The 24,441-nt window shown below is 44.3% G+C and overlaps 1 protein-coding gene across 2 annotated transcripts; it reads right to left on the reverse strand.

Annotated features, from left to right (window-relative positions):
- Positions 1–695: 695 nt before the first annotated feature.
- On the reverse strand, positions 696–24,186 carry C9H6orf118 (chromosome 9 C6orf118 homolog). 2 transcript variants are annotated; one of them, XR_014065294.1, is made up of 10 exons: positions 24,120–24,186; positions 18,239–18,909; positions 17,150–17,272; positions 12,339–12,398; positions 10,808–10,932; positions 9,812–9,870; positions 6,104–6,265; positions 3,291–3,344; positions 2,674–2,735; positions 696–890 (listed from the first exon to the last, which is right to left on the reverse strand). XR_014065294.1 is itself a non-coding variant. In XM_081529692.1 (10 exons), exons 1-10 carry the CDS (start codon positions 24,142–24,144, stop codon positions 833–835), a joined length of 1,419 nt encoding a protein of 472 aa, XP_081385818.1. In that variant the 5' UTR covers positions 24,145–24,186; the 3' UTR covers positions 696–832. The 2 variants fall into 2 exon arrangements, 1 of the variants encoding a protein (XP_081385818.1); XM_081529692.1 differs by having other exon boundaries at positions 6,084–6,265.
- Positions 24,187–24,441: the final 255 nt, after the last annotated feature.

Genomic DNA, 24,441 nt, shown 5'->3' on the forward strand with positions numbered 1-24,441 from the left:
TCTCAAAGCCCAGCACTCCCGAAGCATCTCTGATGGACCCTCCTGGCTTCACCTGGCCCCTGCAGACCTTGAACTTGGGGCAACCTCTGTGCTTCCTCTAGCCTAACATGTGGGACTTGGACATTAAAGGTTTATGTAAACAAATCTATGTCACCCGATACATCTAAGTTAAGATTAGAACCCTCGTGTCTTATACTCATCACTTATCTCTGACCTTCACAACAGCCAGAGGACAGTCAAAGAAACTGGACTTGCATTGACTCTAAGTGCTCAGACCATATTACAGGCAAAGCAAGGATGAAAACAAATTCCAACCCAGGCAGTTGTCATGAAGGTCAAAGTCAGGTAAGAGGTGCAGTGTAAAGACCCAGGCCTGTTTTGTAACACTGGTGAACACTGTATCATTCACAATCAGTAAAGATGATTTAATTAAATGAAGATTTATTACACAACTACTGCATTTTGTTAAATGTTTACACTAAAACTTGCATTGGCAAGTAAGAAATAAGTTTAATCTATGTTGTAGCAGTACTGAATTTCCTATTCCTATCAAATAATTGAAAGTATTTTTTTCCTGAAGAAAGTTATTGAATGAAAGCAGAAATTACTCTAGGAACTACTATTGTTATGAACATGTATACAAAGTAAAATGAATCACATGAATATATGTATTTAATTCAATGTCTTGAGAAGAATTCAAAGACCACATTCACTTTATTGGAGATTAAAACTGACAAAATGAAATGTATCTTCTTTAATGTATACCTCCAAAAACATCCACATTGCATGTACACCGTGGTTGTGAATTTTCATGGGCCATTCTTCCAGTCACTTAGGAGACATCTGTCTCTTTCAATTTTGAAAATTCTTTCATAAATCCCCAAAGGTTCCTTAAAATATAAAACAGATGAGTATAACGGGTTAGAGAAAAAGTACATGAATCATAAAAGAAAATTTCAAAATAAACATCTATTAAAACCCATTTACTCAAACACTCATAGTAAGACTTGCAACCCTCCACTTCCATTTTAAAGGGCATTTGTCGTAGATGTTTGGCCTTGGATGCGGCAAAGCTCTGCATATGGTCAAGGGCCTCTGCGACACTTTCCAGGCCGAGGACTTTGTGCCCCAGCGCCGGGTTTACCGTAATGATGCTGCTGTGCTTATTTGCTCAGTCGTGTCTGACTCTGTGACCCAGTGGAGTGTGGCCCGCCAGGCTCCTCTGGCCATGGGATTCTCCAGGCCAGAACACTGGAGTGGGTTGCCATTTCCTTCTCCAGGGGTCTTCCTGACCCAGGGATAGAACCCAGGTGTCCTGCATTGCAGGCAGACTCTTTACATCTGAGTCACCAGGGAATCCCAAGTTGCTCAGTCATGTCCCGACTCTGTGACCCAGTGGAGTGTGGCCCGCCAGGCTCCTCTGGCCATGGGATTCTCCAGGCCAGAACACTGGAGTGGGTAGCCTGTCCCTTCTCCAGGGGATCTTCCCGACCCAGGAATCGAACCCAGGTCTCTCACTGCAGGTGGATTCTTTGCCATCTGAGCCATGATATCAGGTGAGTTCATTCTCATTAACAAGGCTCTGGAGGACTCTTCCAAATGTTGTGTTTGCATTTCCGTGTTCTTTTCCATTGAGAACACCCGACGTCATACGCAGCCTCACAGAATCTGGATCTCCCTGGGTGGTTCAACCAGCACCCAGCCTAACACCTTCCCTCCTTCCTCTAACACTAAGCTGGCAAGTCTGATGGCCCAGCTTCTGACTCTTTTGCAGCTAAGGGTCGCCTTGGTGACCAGTGAGATACAGTGGACGTCCCTGGGGTGGGCTTTCCTACCTAAATCCAACAGAACAGACTCAGTATGAGATGCCACCTGTCCTGCGGTTTCCCCCTTCCTTCCCCCGGGACATGGACCTGGTGCCCAAAGACAGCCACGCGGCCACCCTGAGGAGGAAGACCATCCAAGGGCAGCAGGGAAGGAAAGATCCCCGGCTCCGTGATTTCACTGAGTCTGTACCACCACCAACCAAATGTCTTTTTACTTGTTGATACGATAAGCTTTTTCCATATTTAAACTATCGGTGGTTTTTCCAGGCTTCTCAAATCCTGAGGATTGAACGATGGTACCAACTCAAAGAAAGTTAACTCTGTAAAATCTAAACTTATGTAAGAGATAATAATAGTCAGCATTTGATTTTTAAATTGAATCTTTCAGAATAATACATGTATAGGTTTTTTCATGTATCATGACACGATACACGAAAATTTATCATGTATTTATTATCACTAAAGGCAAGCAATTTGAGAAAAGAAAGCCCCCCACAGCCACATGCCTCCCATTTTCCTGATCCTTCTGCTTGAGGAATCACCTTCAACTCTTCAGATTCCCCCCCACACACACAAAAAATGTATTTCTATATTGCTAAATAATACATATAATATGTATTAATAATATATAATATGTATTAATAATACATATGATGGAGATTTAAACCTTGGACCAAACATTCTTAAGCAAAGGAAAAGATGTAGCATATATAATATATGTGAAGTTAACACTCAGGAACCCAAAGACTTCAGCAGTACTGTCCAGGTAATCTACTTGTAAATGGATGGTTTTAATGGCTCCAGTATCAGGTTATGACAGTTGCTCCATCAGAGCTTCAATACTCACTGTTGCTCCTCCTCTCTCAGCTTGTTCTTGCCCATGATCTGTTTCACGTAGTTTACAATAAACTGCCAAGAATTAAAAATCACTTGGTCACATACAATGACATGATACTGGTCGTGGTTGACATGATACTGGTCGTGGTTAACATCAGTAATGTTGCCAATTGCATCCAAATACATTACCACTTCTAGAATCAGGCATAGCATGCTAATTCATACCAAATATAATACAGAGAGATACACGTAGGTAATCAGGTTAGCACTGCAACCTATTAAACAGCAAATTGTTACCATGCATTTTGGAGGGCTAGCATGAGAAGTCACTAAGGGAGCCATCGCACTCATAAACTCATGATAATTCATTGTTATGAACAGAAGGGTTAGAGAAATGGTCATTTCTAATGGATACATTCAACTATTAAAAGAAGAATATTTTCATTAATATATTAGCTTACACCTGTCCAGTTTTAAGCTAATGTCAGCATAGCGAGATATTCTTGCCATGACAGAACATCATCATTTAGAAAGATTATGCATACACTTCCGTATTTGACTTATCACATAGCACAAGAAGGCACCAGCTGAAATATCTCTATTGAAAAGCAGACTCTAAAAACTTACTTGTATTTTCTTCATTAAAATTTTATTTGCTGTTTCCAACTTTATAGTTTCAGTCTAAAGGAAAAAATGGTTTTAAAAGAAAAACAAATGGTTATCAATATTTGTTAAGCATTTTTCACCATTTATGGAACAAAAAGTATTCTGTGAATGCTATTATTTTAATTTCAAAAGTATTCAACAGCACACCACTTTAAAACAATGGATATACAAAGAATGACTTGAAGGCTGTGCAGTAAGAGAGAAAAATCCTGGCCCTCTGGGTCAGAAAGCAGAGGAGGTGGAGGTTGATGTTGCAAAAAACTAGAGAATTTTAGGGAAATTCCAGAGTAGGTGCATTCCACATATTTTTGGAACTAATGATGGAATTTTTGTAAGATGGCTGGATACAATATAAAAATGCAAATATCAATAAGTCATGCATATATAGACATCACTGATTATAAACTGTAAAGTTAAGAAAAAAAATTTTTGAGTTTCCATTCACAATAGCAACAGATACCAAAAAGTCACAAAACAAAAGTGACAAAATATCTCTAAGATCAATGCATTAAAGTAAACATAAAATGATCCTAGATGGAGTGTTAATATTGTAAAGCTGTCATTTCTCCCCAAATGAATCTCTAGATTCATTAGAAGCACAATAGAAAAACCAAGAGTATTTACTACTGAAACTGAAAAATTAGTTAATACTGTAAATGAGAATATTCAAAATAATTGTGAACAAAATAAAGATGAAGAAGGGATGAAAAGCTTTGCTCTTCCAGAGATGCACCATAATGGAAATCATTTGTGATTATCAGTATATCATGAGGCTGGATAATATACAATTAGGGAACTGGGCTGACTTTACATCCTAATTCTACCACTTGCTCACTGTAAGCTTCATCAAGTCACTGAGCATATGTATGCCTTGGTTTCCCCATATGAAAAAGGGGGTTAATAAAAACATCTATCTTTTCAGGTTGTTTGGAATTAAATGAAATAGTATTTTTGTATTATTTACAGCAATATCTGTGCATCTTAAACCTATGATACATTTAGTTATTTTATCTTCCGGTTAAAAATAACATTTCAAATCCAGACCCAGAAATCAGTTCTTTAATAGGATAATAAATGCAGTTCTATTATATCCTACAGTATTTGAATTAAGGAGCCAAATATAAATAACGGATATTTAAAGTAATATAAATTATTGATATGAAATCATTATACAGAATCTTCTATTTCCCAGGTTTAAAAGAGGTTTCAATTTTGAAAGCAAAGTTTACATGATTTTGCATTATGACATGCTCAGAACACATAAAGTTATAACTGTTTAAACATTCAACTATAAAATTATGTTTCTTTTTAGGACATTATTAAGTTTAAAAAATGGGGGCAGACTCTCAGTGAAAACACAGAAAGAAATCTGACCAGGTTATTTCCAAAGAGAGACAAGAGAATCCAAAGCAAGTTTGGACTACCCCCACCTTCCTATAGTTAGGCTTTAAAAATAAAGTAGGGTTGGGAAAATATATATAACTCTATAACCAGGAGAAAAAAGGATAATCACATATGACTTACAAATTCTATAAGTAGAAGTTATATTGAGTAAGATTTTACACAATTAAAAATAGGTTATAACCTAAGAAGTAGGCCATCATAGCATTTCAAAACATTAGATCATAATACACATAATAATTTATGTGCATCAAGACCATATCATAAAAGATCATAATTTTATTGTTTATCAAGAAAATGTTTAGCAACAGTTGTTCAAGTCTAATACAGCAGGTCCTCAATGGCAGTAACTAATCCTGTCTTCCCGCATAATGTGCAACTAACTGTACATGTAACCATGGGGTCAATGTAGCTCAACAGAAAATATAAGGACTTTGGGGCCCAGAAGAATTAAGCTGAATCCCAGCTTTGCCACCTCTATCTTGTGTCATATCGGGTGGGTCACTTAGCCTCTCTAGGCTTCAGATTAAACTACATAGCAAACATTGGACACTAAACGATGCCGGTCATTATCTTTACGACAAACATTTTCCATATAAAATTGCTAATCTCTAAGAGATGTCAGTTGGGCTGAAAGAGATTCAGTCTGACCCTTAAGAGCTCTACAGAATTTTTATCACCTTCACTTTTGTTCTTTTAGCTATGCATACATAATGGCACTCCACTCCAGTACTCTTGCCTGGAAAATCCCATGGACGGAGGAGCCTGGTAGGATACAGCCCATGGGGTTGCTAAGAGTCGGACATGACTGAGCGACTTCACTTTCACTTTTCCCTTTCATGCACTGGAGAAGGAAATGGCAACCCACTCCAGTATTCTTGCCTGGAGAATCCCAGGGATGGCGGAGCCTGGTGGGCTTCTGTCTGTGGGGTCACACAGAGTCGGACACGACTGAAGCGACTTAGCAGCAGCAGCAGGCTAAGTCGCTCAGTCGTGTCTGACTCTTTGCGACCCCTCCAGGCTCCTCTGTCCATGGGATTCTCCAGGCAAGAATACTGAAGGGGGTTGCCATGTCTTCTTCCAGGGGATCTTGTCAACCCAAGGATCGAACCTATGTCTCTTATGTCTCCTGCATTGGCAGGCAGGTTCTCTACAGCTAGTGCCACTTGGGAAGACCTAGTTTAGCTACATCTCTTAATTATTCTAATAATTTGCTACAAAGTGGTTGAAATGAAAATATGTTCAGACCAAATGTTATATTTTGCCTCCATTGAAAGTCAAATCACTTCATGTGTTTGCCAAGGTCTTCCAGCAAAATAACAATGTAGACATTGAAATAAACAATTTGCATACCTCTAAGCTTTTGATCTTACTTTCAGTGATTTGCAAAATTCCAGTATGAACAAAGGTTGTTTTCATTACTCTTTCAAGAGCTTGAATCTCATCCCATTTATGAAGTACTTCACACCTCTTTTTTTCAACCTTCTCAATAAGAGTAAGGTTCTCCTCCTTCACGACATTTTTCTCAGGTGATTCTGGAATATTTTTTAAAAGCAACATATTCTGTGTTTAATGCCTTAATTCTTATTAGTAACATTATGTATTAACAATATTAAGTATGTTGTATATAGTTATAAAATATAATGTAATTCAAACTTCAAGCCCATCAATAAAGATGATGAGAGCCAAATTGGATAGCAACTGAAATAAAGGGAAAAAAAATGATTGGACCCAAGAATGGGGTGTTCCTCCTTTAATTCATTTATATACTTAATGAGTCTTTATTGAGTACCTCGCACAGCATGGGGAAGGCGCAAGGATAACTTTGCTGCAGACGTGGGACTAAGGAGAGACCAGGAGGATGGACAGGAGCCAGGTAAGCGGGAGGGCATGGGGAGCAGGCAGAGGAGCAGAGCTGACACCTCCCGGAAAAGGGAGTTTACACGGTACGGTGGGGGCACTGAGGGCCAGGGGAGAAACCGCAAATCATAACACTAGCAAGGAGCAGGCGGCGATGGGAAAGTCTTCTAACCCACGGGAAGAAACCAGTTGAAGTTGATTGAACAGGTCTGAAGCCAGCCTGGCCACTTACTACAAGCCGTGTTGTGGCTGAGGGGCAGAGAGTGAAGACGCTGCCGCGGGTATCCTGACTTAGGCCTCCGCGTGTCTGGAGATGCCATTCACTGAAACTTCCAAGGACAGGAAAATTCAGAGAGGGGAAAGCTTAACCTTGGACTTGCCGAGTTGACACTCAGGTGCCACGTGCAGTAGGCAGTGGTATATACAGATCGTAAGCCTGAAAAAGCTGTTTTAGCAGGAAAGAGAGCCAGAATCAAAGACGTGTGGATTGAACCAAAAACATGCTGAGCTCCAACAAAGATTGGTATTTAAGGAGCAGAGAGATGAAGACAGAAAATAACTCAGTGCTAAGGATGCTCTGTTCTCAGTCAGCACAGGTAGGTTCTGATGAGTGGGAAGACTTAATTCGTTGAGAAAGAACAGCTGCTTTTTTTTAAATGGAAAAATGCCATTAGCAAGAGTGATCTTACCTACGGATACATGCCAAGTCACTGCTGTCATTCAAACCTGCCCAATTTGGAAGAAGGGAGAAGTGTGAAGATGAGTTTTGAAATCTGGGTGAGTTAGTTAAGCAGATCCAGGACAAGCAACCTTGCCGGAGCAGAGGCGGTCATGCCGGAGCAGAGGCGGTCATGCCGGAGCAGAGGCGGTCATACTTAAGCTTCCGGTGTGAGTTCCGAGAGAGCCACCTAAGTGTCTTTGGTTCCCATCGCGATCCAAGCTGAAAGTTTCACCCGAAACAAGGAACTGGCAGCAAAGAAGACTAAAGGCGCATAAAGCCACTCAAGTAACCGAACTGTTCCTTGTTTTTCTGCCTAAAGAGGAAGACTGTGGTATCAAAACAGGGGAATTCCACAGGAAAGGTGTTTGGCTGGAGAAGGCTCAGGAATAAGAAATCTTCAGAAAGAGAACACAGGAGGACGCATGCAGGATACCGGGTTTCTTTAAAAGTGTTAGAACGCATGTCAGAAGCAGCTAGGATCAGACGTAAGAAAAGATTACTACAGGCCTAGAAAATCGGTAACTTCTTCTTGCTTATTATTTTTATGAGCCTTTGTCATTTTATTCTGTTAGCGTTTAGCAACAAAGTGTTAAATTTTAAAAAATGGTGGCCAGTTTTAAGAAACAGCAGGAGACAGAATACCAGGGAGCTCCAGTCTCATCTCGCGACTTGTCTGGAGAGGAGCCAGCACACGTCCCCTGCAGCCTGTTCACAACAGAAGACCTGCAGCAGCCTCGGTGTGCATCCGCAGAGATAAAGAAGATGCAGAACATACAGCAGAATATTGCATGGGTGTGTGCTAAGTCATTTCAGTCGTGTCTGACTCTTAGCGACCCCGTGGACTGCAGCCCGCCACGCTCCTCTGTCCATGGGATTCTCCAGGCAAGAACACTGGAATGGGATGCCATGCCCTCCTCCAGGGGATCTACCCAACCCAGGGATCAAAACTGCATCTCCTACATTGCAGGTGGATTCTTTACCACTGAGCTACCCAGAAAGCCCATGTGTATATATATATATATATATAAATCTACTATATTTCAATACATTTTTAAAAAAACATTAAAAAAGAGTGAGCAAGACTGCAGGCAGAGAAGGAATCCACCAACCTCTGAGCTCTGGAAGAATCACAAGACCAGGCCGCCTGGAGACTCAGGCCACAAGAAACCTTTGAAAGACGCCCATCAGGCAAACCACACAGACCTGGCTCCTGGGAGGGCAGAAAGAACCAGAGGGAGGAAAACAAAATCCTCTGGGGTCACAACCTTTGAGGCCAAGTTTGCCGAAGAACTCAAGACCATTAGACTTGTGAGAACATCCTGAAAGACGCTGAGATGAAAACTCGATTCCGTGTGAGTTTGTGCGTAACAAACCTGGAGAGGGAGGGGCATTGACTGAGCCACAGGGTACACCGTAAATATCAAAGAGCAAGACATTCAACTGAAGCTATTTGGGTTATTACCCAATTTTGAGATCATTTTTATTATTTCATTTAGTGCGTAAATATTCACAAAATGTCATTAATTTCCCACGAACCGTGTGTCTCTCTTCGTGAGTAATAATGAGGAGGAACCCACAGGCAGAGTGACTCCGCTGCACCAGGCCCTGTGTTCTGGCATCGTATCGGCTCCTCTTAACGATGAGGGGAGCACTGTCCTTGCCTCCACGGAACAGGCAGCAGTAACACGAAAGCGGTTCATGTAGCAGCCGTGTGAGTGGGATGCTGAGATGCGCAGGTTGAGGCCCATTCACGAGAGAGGGTGCCCCACACCTGGACAGAACCTCATTGTTCTCCAGAAAAGCTGACTCCGCTGATCCAAGAATAAAGACACAAAGTGTCTGAAAATCGGACTGGACCATCTTCCTTGCTGTTACCCTGGAAACCACAGGCCACGGGCCCACTTCCTCTATTTCCATCCCCCAGGGATGCCCTGAAGTATTCACAGCTCCCTCCTAAATTCCACTATGTGTTTCAAGACACTTTCTCTAAGATACACACATTTATTTCTTCAACACTTCCCCAGCGGAGCTGATTCTCATATTTACACCACTGAGTCAAGGTTCTTAAAATCTATTTCAAGTATCTTGGTCATTCTCTCGACATAAGGTCCTGAATTCATTCAAAGTTTCACTAAAACCCACGAAGATCTTACAGGAAAATGAAATGCACACGAGCTGTCTCTGATTACAGAGCAACTCGACAACCAAACGTGCCGGAAGCAATGGAAACTGGGATAAGCATCCGCACCCAGACAAATCTCCCCAAGAGATCAACTACTTCCTGTGTCTTTAAAGTACTTTAAACCACTTCAGATAAAAATGAAAACTTACTGACTTTCTAAAGAACTTGATGGGGGCAGGGGGAAGGTAATAACCTCTCTGAAAAACCTTTTCAAACAACGAGCAGCAGAAGCCATGAACAGTGAACCAGTCTTGGAGATTCCGCACGCGGAGGTCACGGCAAACCTCACGTCGGAAGATCAATCACAGGGTTACTTGCCTGCCCTGTTCTTCGCGGCCTCCAGCAGTACACGCTCCTGCTCCAGTTCATTTCTGAGCCTACGGTTCGGTAATAAAACATCATGATACGTTAGCACCCTGTTCGTACCTTCCTGCTTTTATCTCTCTTATATCACAGACTTAAAAACGGAGAAATAAGGTCTGATCCTCTTAGTTGCCAACAATAAAAAGATGACTTGAAGATGTAGATAGAAAGAGGCTGAATTAGTCAAGTTCAATAAGCTAAAGTATTCCTCCTTATCAAGGTCGCCTAAGCCACTAGTTAAAGGAGCTGGTCTTTTAGTGTCTGTTGATGTTCCTTTGTGACTTGAATTTTTAAGAAGGAAGGACGAAAAGAAACTAGCCCTTTTACACTCAGTTCAGTTCAGTCACTCAGTTGTGTCCCACTCTTTGCGACCCTATGGACTGCAGCACGCCAGGCCTCCCTGTCCTTCACCAACTCCTGGAGTTTACTCAAACTCATGCCCATTAAGTCAGTGATGCCATCCAACCATCTCGTCCTCTGTCGTCCCCTTCTCCTCCCGCCTTCAATCTTTCCCAGCATCAGGGACTTTTCAAAAGAGTCAGCTCTTCGCATCAGGTGGGCAAAGTGTTGGAGTTTCAGCTTTGACATCAGTCCTTCCAATGAATATTCAGGACTGATTTCCTTTAGGATGGACTGGCTGGATCTCCTTGCAGTCCAAGGGACTCTCAAGAGTCTTCTCCAACACCACAGTTCAAAAGCATCAATTCTTTGGTGTTCAGCTTTCTTTATAGTCCAACTCTCACATCTATCCGTGACCACTGGGAAAACCATGGCCTTGACTAGAAGGAACTTTGTTGGCAAAGTAATGTCTCTGCTTTTTACTATGCTGTCTAGGTTGGTCACAACTTTTCTTCCAAGGAGCATTTTACACTCTGAGACCAATAATGAAATAATGAGCCATTAACAATAGTGTAACCCCAGCACAGATCAACCCCGATCGCCCTCCCACACCTGTCGTTGTGGTCCAGGGCCACTCTGATGGCAGTCACGAGCGCTCTCAGCTCCTCCCTGGCCTGCTCGACATCTGCAGTCTTCACCTGCCCCTTCTGCAGCCTCTGGACCTGAGTTAGCAAATACTGCGCAGGACAAGGTGAGAATGGGTGAGACAAACACAAAACAAGGGTGAGAAGGTCCCTTTTCTCTGTTAATACGGTATGTTCAAGATGTCCAGGGTCAAATGCTAAGTAAAATAGGTAAACAGCAAGGATGGACGTGAGGGTGGAATATTGGAGAAGGGATAAGTTGTCAGGTGAAGATCTGGGTAACATATATATATATATATAATTTTTTTTTAAGTTTTGAGTCTTAATTTTCCTAAGAAATTAGAAAAGTGGTGGGGTATTTCATTGCTGGTTTGTGTAGGGAAAGAAAATGCTGAATAAAACACTTCATGAGTATTATTATCAGCACCATGATTATTTTTCTAAATTTATAACAATATTAACCCAATGGCCATTTATGGTTACAAAGTAACTCTTCTTAAATGTGATGAAACAAAAATCTCTGGCTCATTGGGTGACGGGCTGCCAAGTTTCCAGGAAGAAGGATCTAGCGCCCCGCTGGCCTGGGGACGTTTTCATTCTGGTGTTTGATGGGGATGTGGGCATATGTGGTCCTTAGCGACTCAGCGTCAGAAAGCAGAGAACAAGGTAGACCCCCAGCAGGAGGCCTTGCTTATTCCAGTCGAACAGAAGCTTTTTCCTGAAGCATGAAAAGCTCAAGGCAAAGGAAACAATGCACACGCGTGATTCTCGATGAAGTCAGAACTGCCCGCTGTCAGGCCACGACTTTTTCTGTTTGCTTCGTAGACAAAGTGAGACAAAGAGACAGGATTTTTAAACTTTATTGAAAATGTCAGAAGTCACCTTAGCGACAGTGCCATATTCTCTGAGCTGTGCGTGAAAATGTCGTTGCTGCAGTACATTTTCCTTCCCAAGCACACGTGTGACCTAAGCCTGGAGAGAAGCCCTGGAAGGTGTCACAGAGAATCCAAGGTCACCCCCCTCTTTTAAGGTCAGTAACCTGCCTCTCAGACACCGCAAGTGTCAGCCTTCAGAGGGACGCTGGCTGGATATGCTGTAATCGGGAGCTCACAAGAAAGACCAGGGTGCCGCCTACAAAGCGGGGTGCCATCAGTGTGGGGGACCTCAATGAGCAGAGAGGGAGAGCCACGACGGGGCAAAGCAAGCACACGAGAGTGGGTCACAGACAAGCCTGTGCGGGTCACAGAGAACCGGTGGCCAGAGGTAGTGGCCAAGTCAAGAAACGTGCATGCCTCCCCAGCCGCCCCTCGCTGCCGCCAGGAGCAGAGGGCTAGTCCTTTATAGTGTCCTCACGAGCATAAGGCCCACACCTAGCAAAAGTATCTGCTGTTCTGAATTATGCAGGCACAAACGGAGCTTCCGAGATTCAGGCTGTTTCCCCGTGCTCAGGAAATATGAAGAAACAGGTTCTATTTAAGACACACATGACTGATTGTTACCTTATACTGTTCTGTGGGATGGTTCTTCAGAAGTAATAGCATGTAGAGCTCATATTCTTCCTGTGGAAAAAAAAAAGAAAGAGAGAAGAAAAAAACAAAGAAAGAAAGGAAATGAGGAAGAAAGGAAGGTGGGAGGGAGGGAGAAAGAAAGAAAGAAAAAGAAAGGAAAAAAGACCCACTGGAAATGTGTTATGAGATTACACTACAATGTAACTTTCTTTGCATATGTAAAGAGGCTAAAGAATGTCAGTTCAGAATATTTTTAAAAATATAACAATGCTCCTGAAATATATTAAATAACATACATACGGAAATGTGCAAAATCTCGCCATTTTTAAAGCACAATTGAGTATTGACTATTATTGATCACCTCAGGATAGACTCAAAAACATCTGGACATACGTGCAACACATGACCTTCTGCCACTAGGGGGCGCTGTGGACTTGGATCTTCCTAACCTGCATGGAAAAGAAATGCAAAAAAGCAAAATGGCTGTCTGCGGAGGCCTTACAGATAGCTGGGAAGAGAAGAGAAGCGAAAGCAAAGGAGAAAAGGAAAGATATTCCATCTGAATGTAGAGTTCCAAAGAATAGCAAGGAGAGATACGAAAGCCCTCCTCAGCGATCAATGCAAATAAACAGAGGAAAACAACAGATTGGGAAAGACTAGAGATCTCTTCAAGAAAATTAGACATACCAAAGGAACATTTCATGCAAAGATAGGCTCGATAAACGACAGAAATGGTATGGACCTAACAGAAGCAGAAGATATTAAGAAGAGACAGCAAGAATACACAGAAGAATTGTACAAAAAAGATCTTCACGACCCAGATAACCACGATGGTGTGATCACTCACCTAGAGCCAGACATCCTGGAATGTGAAGTCAAGTGGGCCTTAGAAAGCATCACTATGAACAAAGCTAGTGGAGGTGATGGAATTCCAGTTAAGCTATTTCAAATCTTGAAAGATGATGCTGTGAAAGTGTTGCACTCAATACGCCAGCAAATTTGGAAAACTCAGCAGTGGCCACAGGAATGGAAAAGGTCAGTTTTTGTTCCAATCCCCAAAAAAGGCAATGCCAAAGAATGCTCAAACTACCGCACAATTGCACTCATCTCACATGCTAGTAAAGTAATGCTGAAAATTCTCCAAGCCAGGCTTCAGCAATACGTGAACCGTGAACTTCCAGATGTTCAAGCTGGTTTTAGAAAAGGCAGAGGAACCAGAGATCAAATTGCCAACATCCGCTGGATCATCAAAAAAGCAAGAGAGCTCCAGAAAAACATCTATTTCTGCTTTACTGACTATGCCAAAGCCTTTGACTGTGTGGATCACAATAAACTGTGGAAAATTCTGAAAGAGATGGGAATACCAGACCATCTGACCTGTCTCTTGAGAAACCTGTATGCAGGTCAGGAAGCAACAATTAGAACTGGACATGGAACAACAGACTGGTTCCAAATAGGAAAAGGAGTACATCAAGGCTGTATATTGTCACCCTGCTTATTTAACTTATATGCAGAGTACATCATGAGAAACGCTGGGCTGGAAGAAACACAAGCTGGAATCAAGATTGCCGGGAGAAATATCAGTAACCTCAGATATGCGGATGACACCACCCTTATGGCAGAAAGAAGAACTAAAGAGCCTCTTGATGAAAGTGAAAGAGGAGAGTGAAAAAGTTGGCTTAAAGCTCAACGTTCAGAAAACTAAGATCATGGCATCTGGTCCCATCACTTCATGGGAAATAGATGGGGAAACAGTGGAAACAGTGTCAGACTTTATTTTTGGGGGCTCCAAGATCACTGCTGATCGTGATTGCAGCCATGAAATTAAAAGACGCTTACTCCTTGGAAGGAAGGTTATGGCCAACCTAGATAGCATATTTAAAAGCAGAGACATTACTTTGCCAACAAAAGTCCGTCTAGTCAAGGCTATGGTTTTTCCAGTAGTCATGTATGGATGTGAGAGTTGGACGGTGAAGAAAGCTGAGTGCCGCAGAACTGATGCTTTTGAACTGTGGTGTTGGAGAAGACTCTTGAGAGTCCCTTAGACTACAAGGAGATCCAATCAATCCATCCTAAAGGAGATCAATCCTGGGTGTTCACTGGAAGGACTGATGTTGAAGCTGAAACTCCAATACTTTGGCCACGTCATGTGAAGAGTTGACTCATTGGAAAAGACCCTAATGCTAGGTAGGATTGGGGGCAGGAGGAGAAGGGAACGACAGAGGATGAGATGGTTGGATGGCATCACCGACTCGATGGACATGGGTTTGGGTAGACTCTGGGAGTTGGTGATAGACAGAGAGGCCTGGCGTGCTGCAATTCATGGGGTCGCAAAGAGTCGGACACGACTGAGTGACTGAACTGAACTGAACTGAACCTGCAGAAAGGTTGCGGGCCAAAGAATCCATGTTGGGGAAGACTCTTGAGAGTCCCTTGGACTGAAAGATCCAACCAGTCCATCCTAAAGGAGATCAGTCCTGGGTGTTCATTGGAAGGACTGATGCTGAAGCTGAAAGTCCAATACTTTGACCACCTGATGCGAAGAACCCACTCATTGGAAAAGACCCTGATGTTGGGAAAGATTAAAGGCGAGAGGAGAAGGGGATGACAGAGGATGAGATTGTTGGATAGCGTCACTGACTCAATGCACATGAGTTTGAGCAAGCTCCAGGAGACGGTGAAGGACAGGAAGGCTGGCATGCTGCAGTCCATGGGGTCACAAAGAGTTGGACAAAGATTTTCACGACCCAGATAATCATGATGGTGTGATCACTCACCTAGAGCCAGACATCCTGGAATGTGAAGTCAAGTGGGCCTTAGGAAGCATCACTATGAACAAATCTAGCAGAGGTGATGGAATTCCACTTGAGCTATTTCAAATCTTGAAAGATGATGCTGTGAAAGTGTTGCACTCAATACGCCAGCAAATTTGGAAGACTCAACAGTGGCCACAGGAATGGAAAAGGTCAGTTTTCATTCCAATCCCAAAGAAAGGCAATGCCAAAGAATGCTCAAACTACTGCACAATTGCAGTCATCTCACACGCTAGTAAAGTAATGCTTAAAATTCTCCAAACCAGGCTTCAGCAATACGTGAACTGTTAACTTCCAGATGTTCAAGCTGGTTTTAGAAAAGGCAGAGGAACCAGAGATCAAATTACCAACATCTGCTGGATCATCGAAAAAGCAAGAGAGTTCCAGAAAAACATCTATTTCTGCTTTATTGACTATGCCAAAGCCTTTGACTGTGTGGATCACAATAAACTGTATAAAATTCTTAAAGAGATGGGAATGCCAGACCACCTTATCTGCCTCCTGAGAAATCTGTATGCAAGTCAAGAAGCAACAGTTAGAACCATACATGGAATAATGGACTTTTTCCAAGTTGGAAAAGGAATACATAAAGGCTGTAGATTGTCACCCTGCTTATTTAACTTATATTCAGGGTACATCATGCAAAATGCCACACTGGATGAAGCACAAGCTGGAAGCAAGATTGCTGGGAGAAATATCAATAACCTCAGATATGCAGGTGACACCACCCTTATGGCAGAAAGTGAAGACAAACTGAAGAGCCTCTTGATGAAGGTGAAAGGGGAGAGCAAAAAAGCTAGCTTAAAACTCAACATTCAAAAAAAACAAAGATCATGGCATCTGGTCCCATCACTTCATGGCAAATAGATGGGGAATCAATGGAAACAGTGACAGACTTTATTTTCTTGTGCTCCCAAATCACTGCAGATGGTGACTGCAGCCATGAAATTAAAAGACACTTGATCCTTGGAAGAAAAGCTGCAACAAACCTAGACTGCATATTAAAAAGCAGAGACATTACTTTGCTGACAAAGATCCATATAATCAAAGCTATGGTTTTACCAGTAGTCATGTATGCTTGTGAGAGCTGGACCATAAAGAAAGCTAAGCACCAAAGAATTGATACTTTTGAACTGTGGTGCTAGAGAAGATTCTTGAGCTACACTTGGACAGCAAGGAGATCAAACCAGTCAATTCTAAAGGAAATCAGTCCTGAATATTCATTGGAAGGGCTGATGCTGGAACTGAAACTCCAATATTTTGGCCACCTGATGGGAAGAGCCAACTCATTGGAAAAGACCCTGATGATGGGAAAGATTGAAGGCAGGAAGAGAAGGGGACGATAGAAGATGAGATGGTTCGAAGGAATCACCAATTCAATGGACATGAGTTTGAGGAAGCTCCAGGAGCTGGTGAAGGTCAGGAAGCCTGGCATGGGGTCCATGGGGTCGCAAAGAATCAGACACGACTGAGCAACTGAACAAGAACAACAAACCTCCTAGAGATGATGCTCCAGGTATGGAGACTGGTCACCGCATCCTGCTTTTAAGCCTTACTTCTGTTTGGGAATGGACAATAACAGACCCTTCAAGAAGCCTGATTCCAACTCAGCTCTGATATGATGGTCACTTTCAGCAGAAAATGACAACAAACTTAAAACTCCATCAAGATGCATTTAAAATTACATATGGATAGCTTCAGAAGTTTCTGTGTACATTTATATGCAGTTGATAAGAGTTTATATTATAATTAGGAATCTTTAGTAGAACAATATGGGCTTCAGAAGTGAGCTGGCTGGGTGTTTTTCTCACGAGGCCCACTTATGACTCATGTGGCAGCACGCATGTTCCTTTGACTCTCCATGAATGATTCTCCTGTGTAGAATGGACACCATGAAACTTGGCAGAATTTTGTGTGGCTCGAGCTCATGTGTGCAAAAACTCATGCATGGCTTTCAACTGTTATCTGGGAGATGCATGTTTCTATTACCTTAATTTCTTTCAAGATATCACCAAATATCAAAGAACTATTGCAAATATCTTCAAAGACTTCTCCAAAGACCTGGAGTCTGTTGAACTCTTCAGGGTCACAGACACATATTTTCTGGAGCTCCTGGAGGAAAAGAGAACCAACCTGCTTCAGAATGACTTCATTTTCCTTTCTGATTAGTTTCTCGGGCTGGGCATTCTATTTGCTGGGTAGCAAACCACTTGGGGTGCTGAGGCTCTATTCATTTATTCCCTTGCATCCTGTGAGTCAAGGGAATAAACAGTGCTTCTCTGCCTCCATGGTGTTTCCAAGGTCCTTCTCTTTCCTCCAGTCCTCTCAGCCAAAGCTCTCATCAATGTTCGGTTATTTCATATGTTGCCTCTTTCCTGCATCTTCACCCTTCCAACACCAGGTCCCCCATCACTAAGTACCACTCTCAGCTCTCAGTCGCTCCCAGCAGCACATCCCATGATGCCTAACCTCCTACAGATGGAGAGACTCCTACACAAACTTTACCTGCATCCTCAACTCTCTCCTCACCCTCCCTTCCCATTCTTTTGTAATGACTCAGGCAAACCTTGTCTCACTTGTTTCTGCTGCCCCAGGGGCATTTCCTTCAGTGCAGCTGCTATGCAGCAGCCACTGCTTTCCATTATGAAAGCAGCTCCAAAGCACCAGTTTCCAAACTTCTTTTCTTGCACCCTAAGTGTTACCATCTGGGCTTCCCTGGTAGCTCAGCATTAAAGAATCCTCCTGCAATTCAGGAGACTGGGGTTTGATCCCTAAGTTGGGAAGACCCCCTAGAGAAGGAAATGGCAACCCTCTCCAGTATTCTGGCCTGGAGAATCCCATGGACAGAGGAGCCGGGTGGGCAATAGTCCCTAGGGTCACAAAAGTCAGGCGGGACTCAGTGACTAAACAACAGCTGTCATCATCTACATCATGTGGGATATTCTCAGCAACCAGCAGCCCTTCTCTGTTCCACCTGGAAGTGTCACTGCAGCCTCGGAGGGTGAGTCTCTGCCCACAGTCTTGAGACTCCTGGACCTGGCTGGGGTACCCATAGCATCACAGAACTGCCCTCCTTACCTGCTCCAGCTTCTTCTCATGGCACCTCGCTGCCTGGCTCCCAATGAAGTCCCTCCTCAAGAGGTCTTGCTTTGCCAGCACTTGTTTCTGGAAGCTCAAGAACTTCCTGTACCTGTCTCCTTTCGTTATGGCGGCCAAGTGCGAGCTGATGTACTGGAAGTGGTCCCTGCCTGGCGGGGACATCACACACTCACGGCTGGACTTCACCTCCTTGTATTTCAGAATCTTCATGTCGGGCAATCTCAGCTCCTCTCTCTTTGGCCGTTCAGGAGAACCCTCCCCTCTCAACACCGCTTTAGGACTCACGTCCTCCTGCGAAGCGTGGGAGGCCTGTGCCGGAGGGTTCAGATACCTGAAGAGAGGTGTGTTCTCAGCATCACTCGGGCCCACCGCTGTGTTGATGGTAAAATGAGCCAAAGCGTCTTTCATCTTCTTAACCTTATCAGATGGCCTTTCCGCTCCAAAGACTTTTGCCTCCCGGGGCCTGTTGGCATTGGGCCAGTGATACAGGATGGTCTCCGGGGGCCTGTAGAGCTTGTTGGGGTTCAGGTGTCCGGAGGTGTACATGTAGACGTCATCTCGGTGGTCTTTCTGGAGTTGGTTCAGAAGTGTCCTCAGATTGCACAGGGTCTTAACACCTGGCGTCTCACAGTGCTTCCACCTCAGGTAAACTGGTCAGGAAAGACAAGAAGACCAGTAAGTACCACTCTAGTTCCCCACTGAGGCCATAAAGAGGCCTGTGCCCCTGCTGAGCTGGGGACTACCGTTCCCAGAGCAGGAGCCCACGGAGAGGAAACAGGGCAGGCCAGCCCCGCTGCAGAGGAGGGCTGGGGTAGGGGCATGCGACGGGCAATTCCCACCAGAAAGCCGGGACCGGCAGAACCAAGAAGGAGGAAGCAGGGACTTGGCTCCAACAGGGAATTTATTTTTCATTTTAATTTATTTATTTTTTAATTGAAGGATAATTGCTTTACAGAACTCTGTGGTTTTCTGTCAAGATCCTGGGTAAGGAAGGCATTCCCGCTGACCAGCAGAGGCTCGTCTTTGCCAGCCAGCAGCCGGAAGACGGCTGCACTCTTTCTGATTACAACATCCGGGAGGAGGCGACCCCGCGCCTTGTCCTCCATCTGAGGGGCGGCTGTTCCTTCTTCTGTCTTCTATTCATAATGCCCAGTGAGGGCATTGTTCTGCACTCTAGCCATTTACCCCAATCGAAGTTTAGAAATTACCATTTTCAGTAACAGCTGAACCTGTCCAAAATGTTGATAGAGGTTTTGTTGCATGGTTAAAAAAAAAAAATTTTTAATTGAAGGATGATTACAGTGTTGTGTTGGTTTCTACTCTATCGACATGGATCAGCCATAGGTGTGGTCCTATGATCCTATGCCCCTCTGGATTGTCACAGAGCCCTGATTTGAGCTGCCTGAGTCACACAGCAAATTCCCACTGGCTACTATTTACATATGTTGGTGGATTCGTCCCCCATGCCGCTCTCTCCACTTATCTCAGCCTCTCCTTCCAACAGGGAAATTCTTACTCTATTAGCAAAGGCTCTGGAAGAAATTCTAAAAGTCTAATCATAATTCTTAAAGGTGCCGCTTAAAGACAGCCATGCTCGGGATTAAATAAAGCTGTTATTCTTCTTTGCCTAAAACTTAACATGTCAGGAGTCCTGAGCAAACCTGCGCCAGGTCAGTCAGTCACTTGCCCCCCTCCCTTCCCCACTTGGAGGAAGACAACGACCCACAAAGTGAAGCCCGGGGACCCCAGCTCCCTCCCAAAGGGTCCCAGAAGTACCGGTCCATTTGGACATTTGGCCCAGGACAGAAGATGATGGGAAAAGCCAACTTTTTGAGTCAGTTTCCTACCATGTGAGCTCAGAGATCTCACATCATTTCACTGAAGCAGTTTCTTCAGCAAAATTAGGAGACTCGTCCTACTCAGTAGGGCTAATTGACAACCAGATAGAATCACTTTTGGCAAAGAAGCACCTGGCAAGGAGGGGACATTCCATAAACGCTACCTACGTCATCAAAGGACTGCAGTACAGGGAACACAGTCTAAGGGCTTCTGGGGGGACGTGAGCGGCCCAGACGCCGACAGAGGAGCGGGAGGGGCTTCCTCCCGGCTGGCGCTGACCCAATGCACGACCTGCCCAGAGACGCCTGCAGGCGTCCACCAGCAGACACCATGCTGTCTGCGTCTTGCCTTGTCCCCGAGCTGGAGGGGCCTCGCCACAGGGCATCGGACCAGGGCCATCTGGACCCTCGAGGGTCCATCCTGAGCTCCCGGAGGCTGAGGTTTTGCCCACGTCCACGCCCGCTGCGGCCCTCGGTCTGCACGGCCGTCCTCTCTGTAATGTGGCCCCTTCTGTTCCAGGGAGGCTGAGGGCAGTGGGATGACCAGCGTGGGTCCCCCCACCTGACGAGTGCCAGCGTGACTTCTGAATTCGGCTTTTCCACCCCACCTGTGGTTCTTCCTTCGTCCTGCTATGGCCAGAGCCAAGGGGGACGGGGCAGGGCCTCCCGGGACCCACGCCGAGCCCCCTCCTCTGGCCAAGACCGAGTTCAGGACACGCCTCTGACCCCCGCGTTGTCGCCTTAGAGAGGAGGGCTGGGGGCATGAGGGGGTGAGGGATGACAGCGACTCACGCTGTCTGAGAAGCCCTGCATCCAGAGGCCCCACATCCGCGTGCAGGCCCCCTGCCCCGTGGTGGCACCTCAGGCTGCGGGCCGGGCTCTCCACGCTGGGATCATGACGCGCCCTTCAGGGCCAGGCCTGGCTGGCTCCTGGATGCCTTGGGGAACTCCGTCCTGAGCTCCATCCTGTTGGGACAGGATTCAGCTCCTTGCAGGTGTAGGACAGAGGTCCCCACCCCCTTGGTGGCTGCTGGTGGGGATCCTTCCTGGCTCCTGGGGCCGCCTACCTTCCAGATCACATGGCCTCCATCCCAGAGCCAGCAAGGGCACTCCACATATTTCCCGTGCCTTTGACCTCTGACCCTGCCCCATGCCTGACTTCATGTGATTAGGTCAGGCCCACATGACACTCTCCCTGCCATAAGGTCACCGGTGCCAGGGGACATGGTACAACCATAGAGTGTTCTCCTCGAGTTCAGTCCCGGGGTCCATGCTGGGCAGGGGGCAGCAGGGGGCAGGGCACTCAGGGCACCCCAAGCCAGGGCCCGGGGTGGAAAGGAATCAGCCTGTCCCTCCTGTGTATCTGGATCTTGGAGCAATGGGATCGTTGAGAATTTCCCTATTAAATAGATTAGTACTTCAAAGAAAGAAGTTAAGAAATGTTAAAATATTAATTAAACAAGTTCAAAACAAGTTTTCAATTAAGATATATCTTAATTGATAATCATTCTAATTCATCAAAGGCACCAACACATAAAGAAAGCACTAAAAAAAATCACACTAGTTGGGTATCTCCAGGGAAACAGACCCAGAAGGATGAATATGTTGTTGTCCAGTCACTCAGTTCTGTCCAACTCATTGCGATCTTATGGACTGCAGTATGCCAGGCTTCCATGTCCCTCAGCATCTCCCACAGCTTTCTCAAACTCTTGTCCACTGAGTCGGTGATGCCATCCAACCATCTCACCCTCTGTCGTCCCCTTCTCCTCCTATCTTCAATCTCCCCCAGCATCAGGGTCTTTTCCATTGAGTTGGCACTTCACATCAGCTGGCCAAAGGATTGGAGCTCCAGCTTCAGCATCAGTCCTTCCAATGAATATTCAAGGTTGATTTCCTTTAGGATTGACTGGTTGAATCTCCTTGCAGTCCAAGGGGCTCTCAAGAGTCTGCTCCAACACAACAATTCAAAGTATCATTTCTTCTTTATGGTCCAACTTTCACATCCATACATGACTATGGAAAAACCATCACTTTGATTGTATAGACCTTTGTCAGCAAAATGATGTCTCTGCTTTTTAATATGCAGCCTAGGTTTGTCATAGGTTTCCTTCCAAGGAGCAAGCATCTTTTAATTTCATGGCTGTAATCACCATCTGCAGTGATTCTGGAGCCCAAGAAAATAAAGTCTGTCATGGTTTCCATTTTTTTTCCCCATCTATTTGCCACGAAGTGATGGGACCAGATGCCATGATCTTTGTTGTTTGAATGTTTCAAGCCAGCTTTTCACTCTCCTCTTTCACCTTCATCAAGAGACTCTTTGGTTCCTCTTCACTTTCTGTCATTAGAGTGGTACCATCTGTATATCTGAGGTTGTTGATATTTCTCCCAGCAATCTTGATTCCAGCTTGTCATTCATCCAGCCTGGCAATTCACATGATGTAATTTGCATATAAGTTAAATAAACAAAGTGACAATATGTAGCCTTAATGTACTCTTTTCCCAATTTGGAACCAGTCAGTTGTTCCATGTCCGGTTCTAACTGTTGCTTCTTGACCTGCATGCAGATTTCTAAGAAGACAGGGAAGGTAGTCTAGGACAGAGGTTTATTATAAGGAATTGACTCACACAATTATGCAAAAAAAGGAGAGTCCAAAATCTGCAAGACGGATAGCAGGCTGAAGACAGAGTTCATCCAATGCCTTCTACTGGAGGATTTTCTCTTGCTAGTCGGAGGTCAGTCTTTTTCCTTTAAGATCTTCAACTGATTAGATGTGGCCCACCCACATTATGGAGGGGAATCTGTCTTACTCAAAGCCTTCTTATTTAAATGTTCACCTCATCCAAAAACACCTCAACAGGAACATCCAGAAAGCTTGACAAAATATACAACACAGTAGCCCACATAAATTGACACATAAAATTCACCATCACATGTATTAGACCAACTCTCTTTGGAAAATGAGAGGAGGTGACTTAATTGTTGTGTTTTTCTTTTTCTATTCTATTCCAAAAAAGGATTTGGAGTCACCAGCAAATTAATTAGCAAGTCATTCCAGACTTAGAATTTGTTTTCCTTAGTTTGCAGAAAGACTTGCTTCACAGACTTGGAGAATCCAGATTCCATTTCTCTCTGCCAAGATCTTGTGATAAGGACCAGGGGTCCCAAGTCAGCCATGAAAAACTTTGAAGAGTTTTAAACTGTAAACACTGTGATTTGCATATCCTGCCATGTCAACTTGACAAGCAGGAAAAGAAAAAAAGAGCTGAAAGGATTCATGGAATATGCGGTTCTTTACAAAACGATCAGAGAATAAATTTGCTTTAAGTAAAACCAAACCAACTTCTGAATAGATGCTGATAAGGAAGACACAGCAATAGTTTTTTTGGACTAGATTTAAACTAACAAATATTTCAGCCAGAGTTTTCTCTCTGCCCCCAGTTCATCTGAATCATCAATGCTTTCATGCACTCTGTGTGGTGAGAAAGCAAGAGCTTCAGAGTTCAAAGACTCAGGTGAGCCCCTCTTGCTCCATTTGCAAAATCACAATAACCCAGCCTCCAGAGATGTGAAACTAAATCAGAGACAGGGAAGCACTTTGTACACAGTGGTGTGCATGTTCTGTGGTGTGTGGTTGTTTACTGAGGACTATAGAAGGGCCGTGTGCCAAAGAAAATGTCTCTAAATGTGTCCTTCTTTTTTTTAAAAAAAAAAGAACACAGAAACAGTGTCATAAATTTCCTCCTATTTCTCCTCCTCCCAGAGGACACACACACACACACACACACACACACACACACACACACACACACACACCCCTCCGACCTCGTTTTCTGCCTTTCATTACTGATTTTCTGAAAAGGCTCTGATTCCCAAATCCAGTCCTAAATTCCAGTGACCCCAGGAGCTGAGTTGCACTGCCAGAAAGGTTTTCATTTTCCACACTGGGTTAGAGAAGTTGGTTCCTAAGCAAACATCCAACAAACATTAAACACCAAACACAAAACGCTCAGCATCTACTCACATTCAGGCTCCGGGTCCTCAGCCATCGCCACCTTCCACTTGCAGCCGCTGAGGCTGGGAGTTGCTCTGGAAACAGACAAACATTCCAAGCCCCTCCTCCGGGGCTCCTCTGTTGCCAGGCAACCGGGGCACAGTCCCAGCCAAGGGATCTCTCCTTTGAACCTCTTATGCCTCTGGCCTTCTTGAACAGGGAGCACTAGATTTACTTGCCTGTTTTCCCTTTTAAAAGAAAACCGTTCATGTGATTTAAAAAATTCAAAATACCTTTGCACGCTCTAATTCCTTTCCAAAGCCAAGGGAGCCAAAGCTAAGTGGCCTTGGGT

Source organism: Giraffa tippelskirchi, chromosome 9 (assembly GCF_054371585.1).
Source record: "Giraffa tippelskirchi isolate mGirTip1 chromosome 9, T2T-mGirTip1v1.2.pri, whole genome shotgun sequence".
Lineage (NCBI taxonomy): Eukaryota > Metazoa > Chordata > Mammalia > Artiodactyla > Giraffidae > Giraffa > Giraffa tippelskirchi.

Coding starts and splice junctions, on each gene's coding strand:
- C9H6orf118 (XM_081529692.1), bottom strand. CDS start 24,144: ATGGCTGAGGACCCGGAGCCTGAAT. Junction 17,273..18,238: donor ATGAGAAGAAGCTGGAGCAG/GTAAGGAGGGCA, acceptor CTTTTCCTCCAG/GAGCTCCAGAAAATATGTGT. Junction 10,933..12,338: donor ATCCCACAGAACAGTATAAG/GTAACAATCAGT, acceptor TGTCCTGCGCAG/TATTTGCTAACTCAGGTCCA.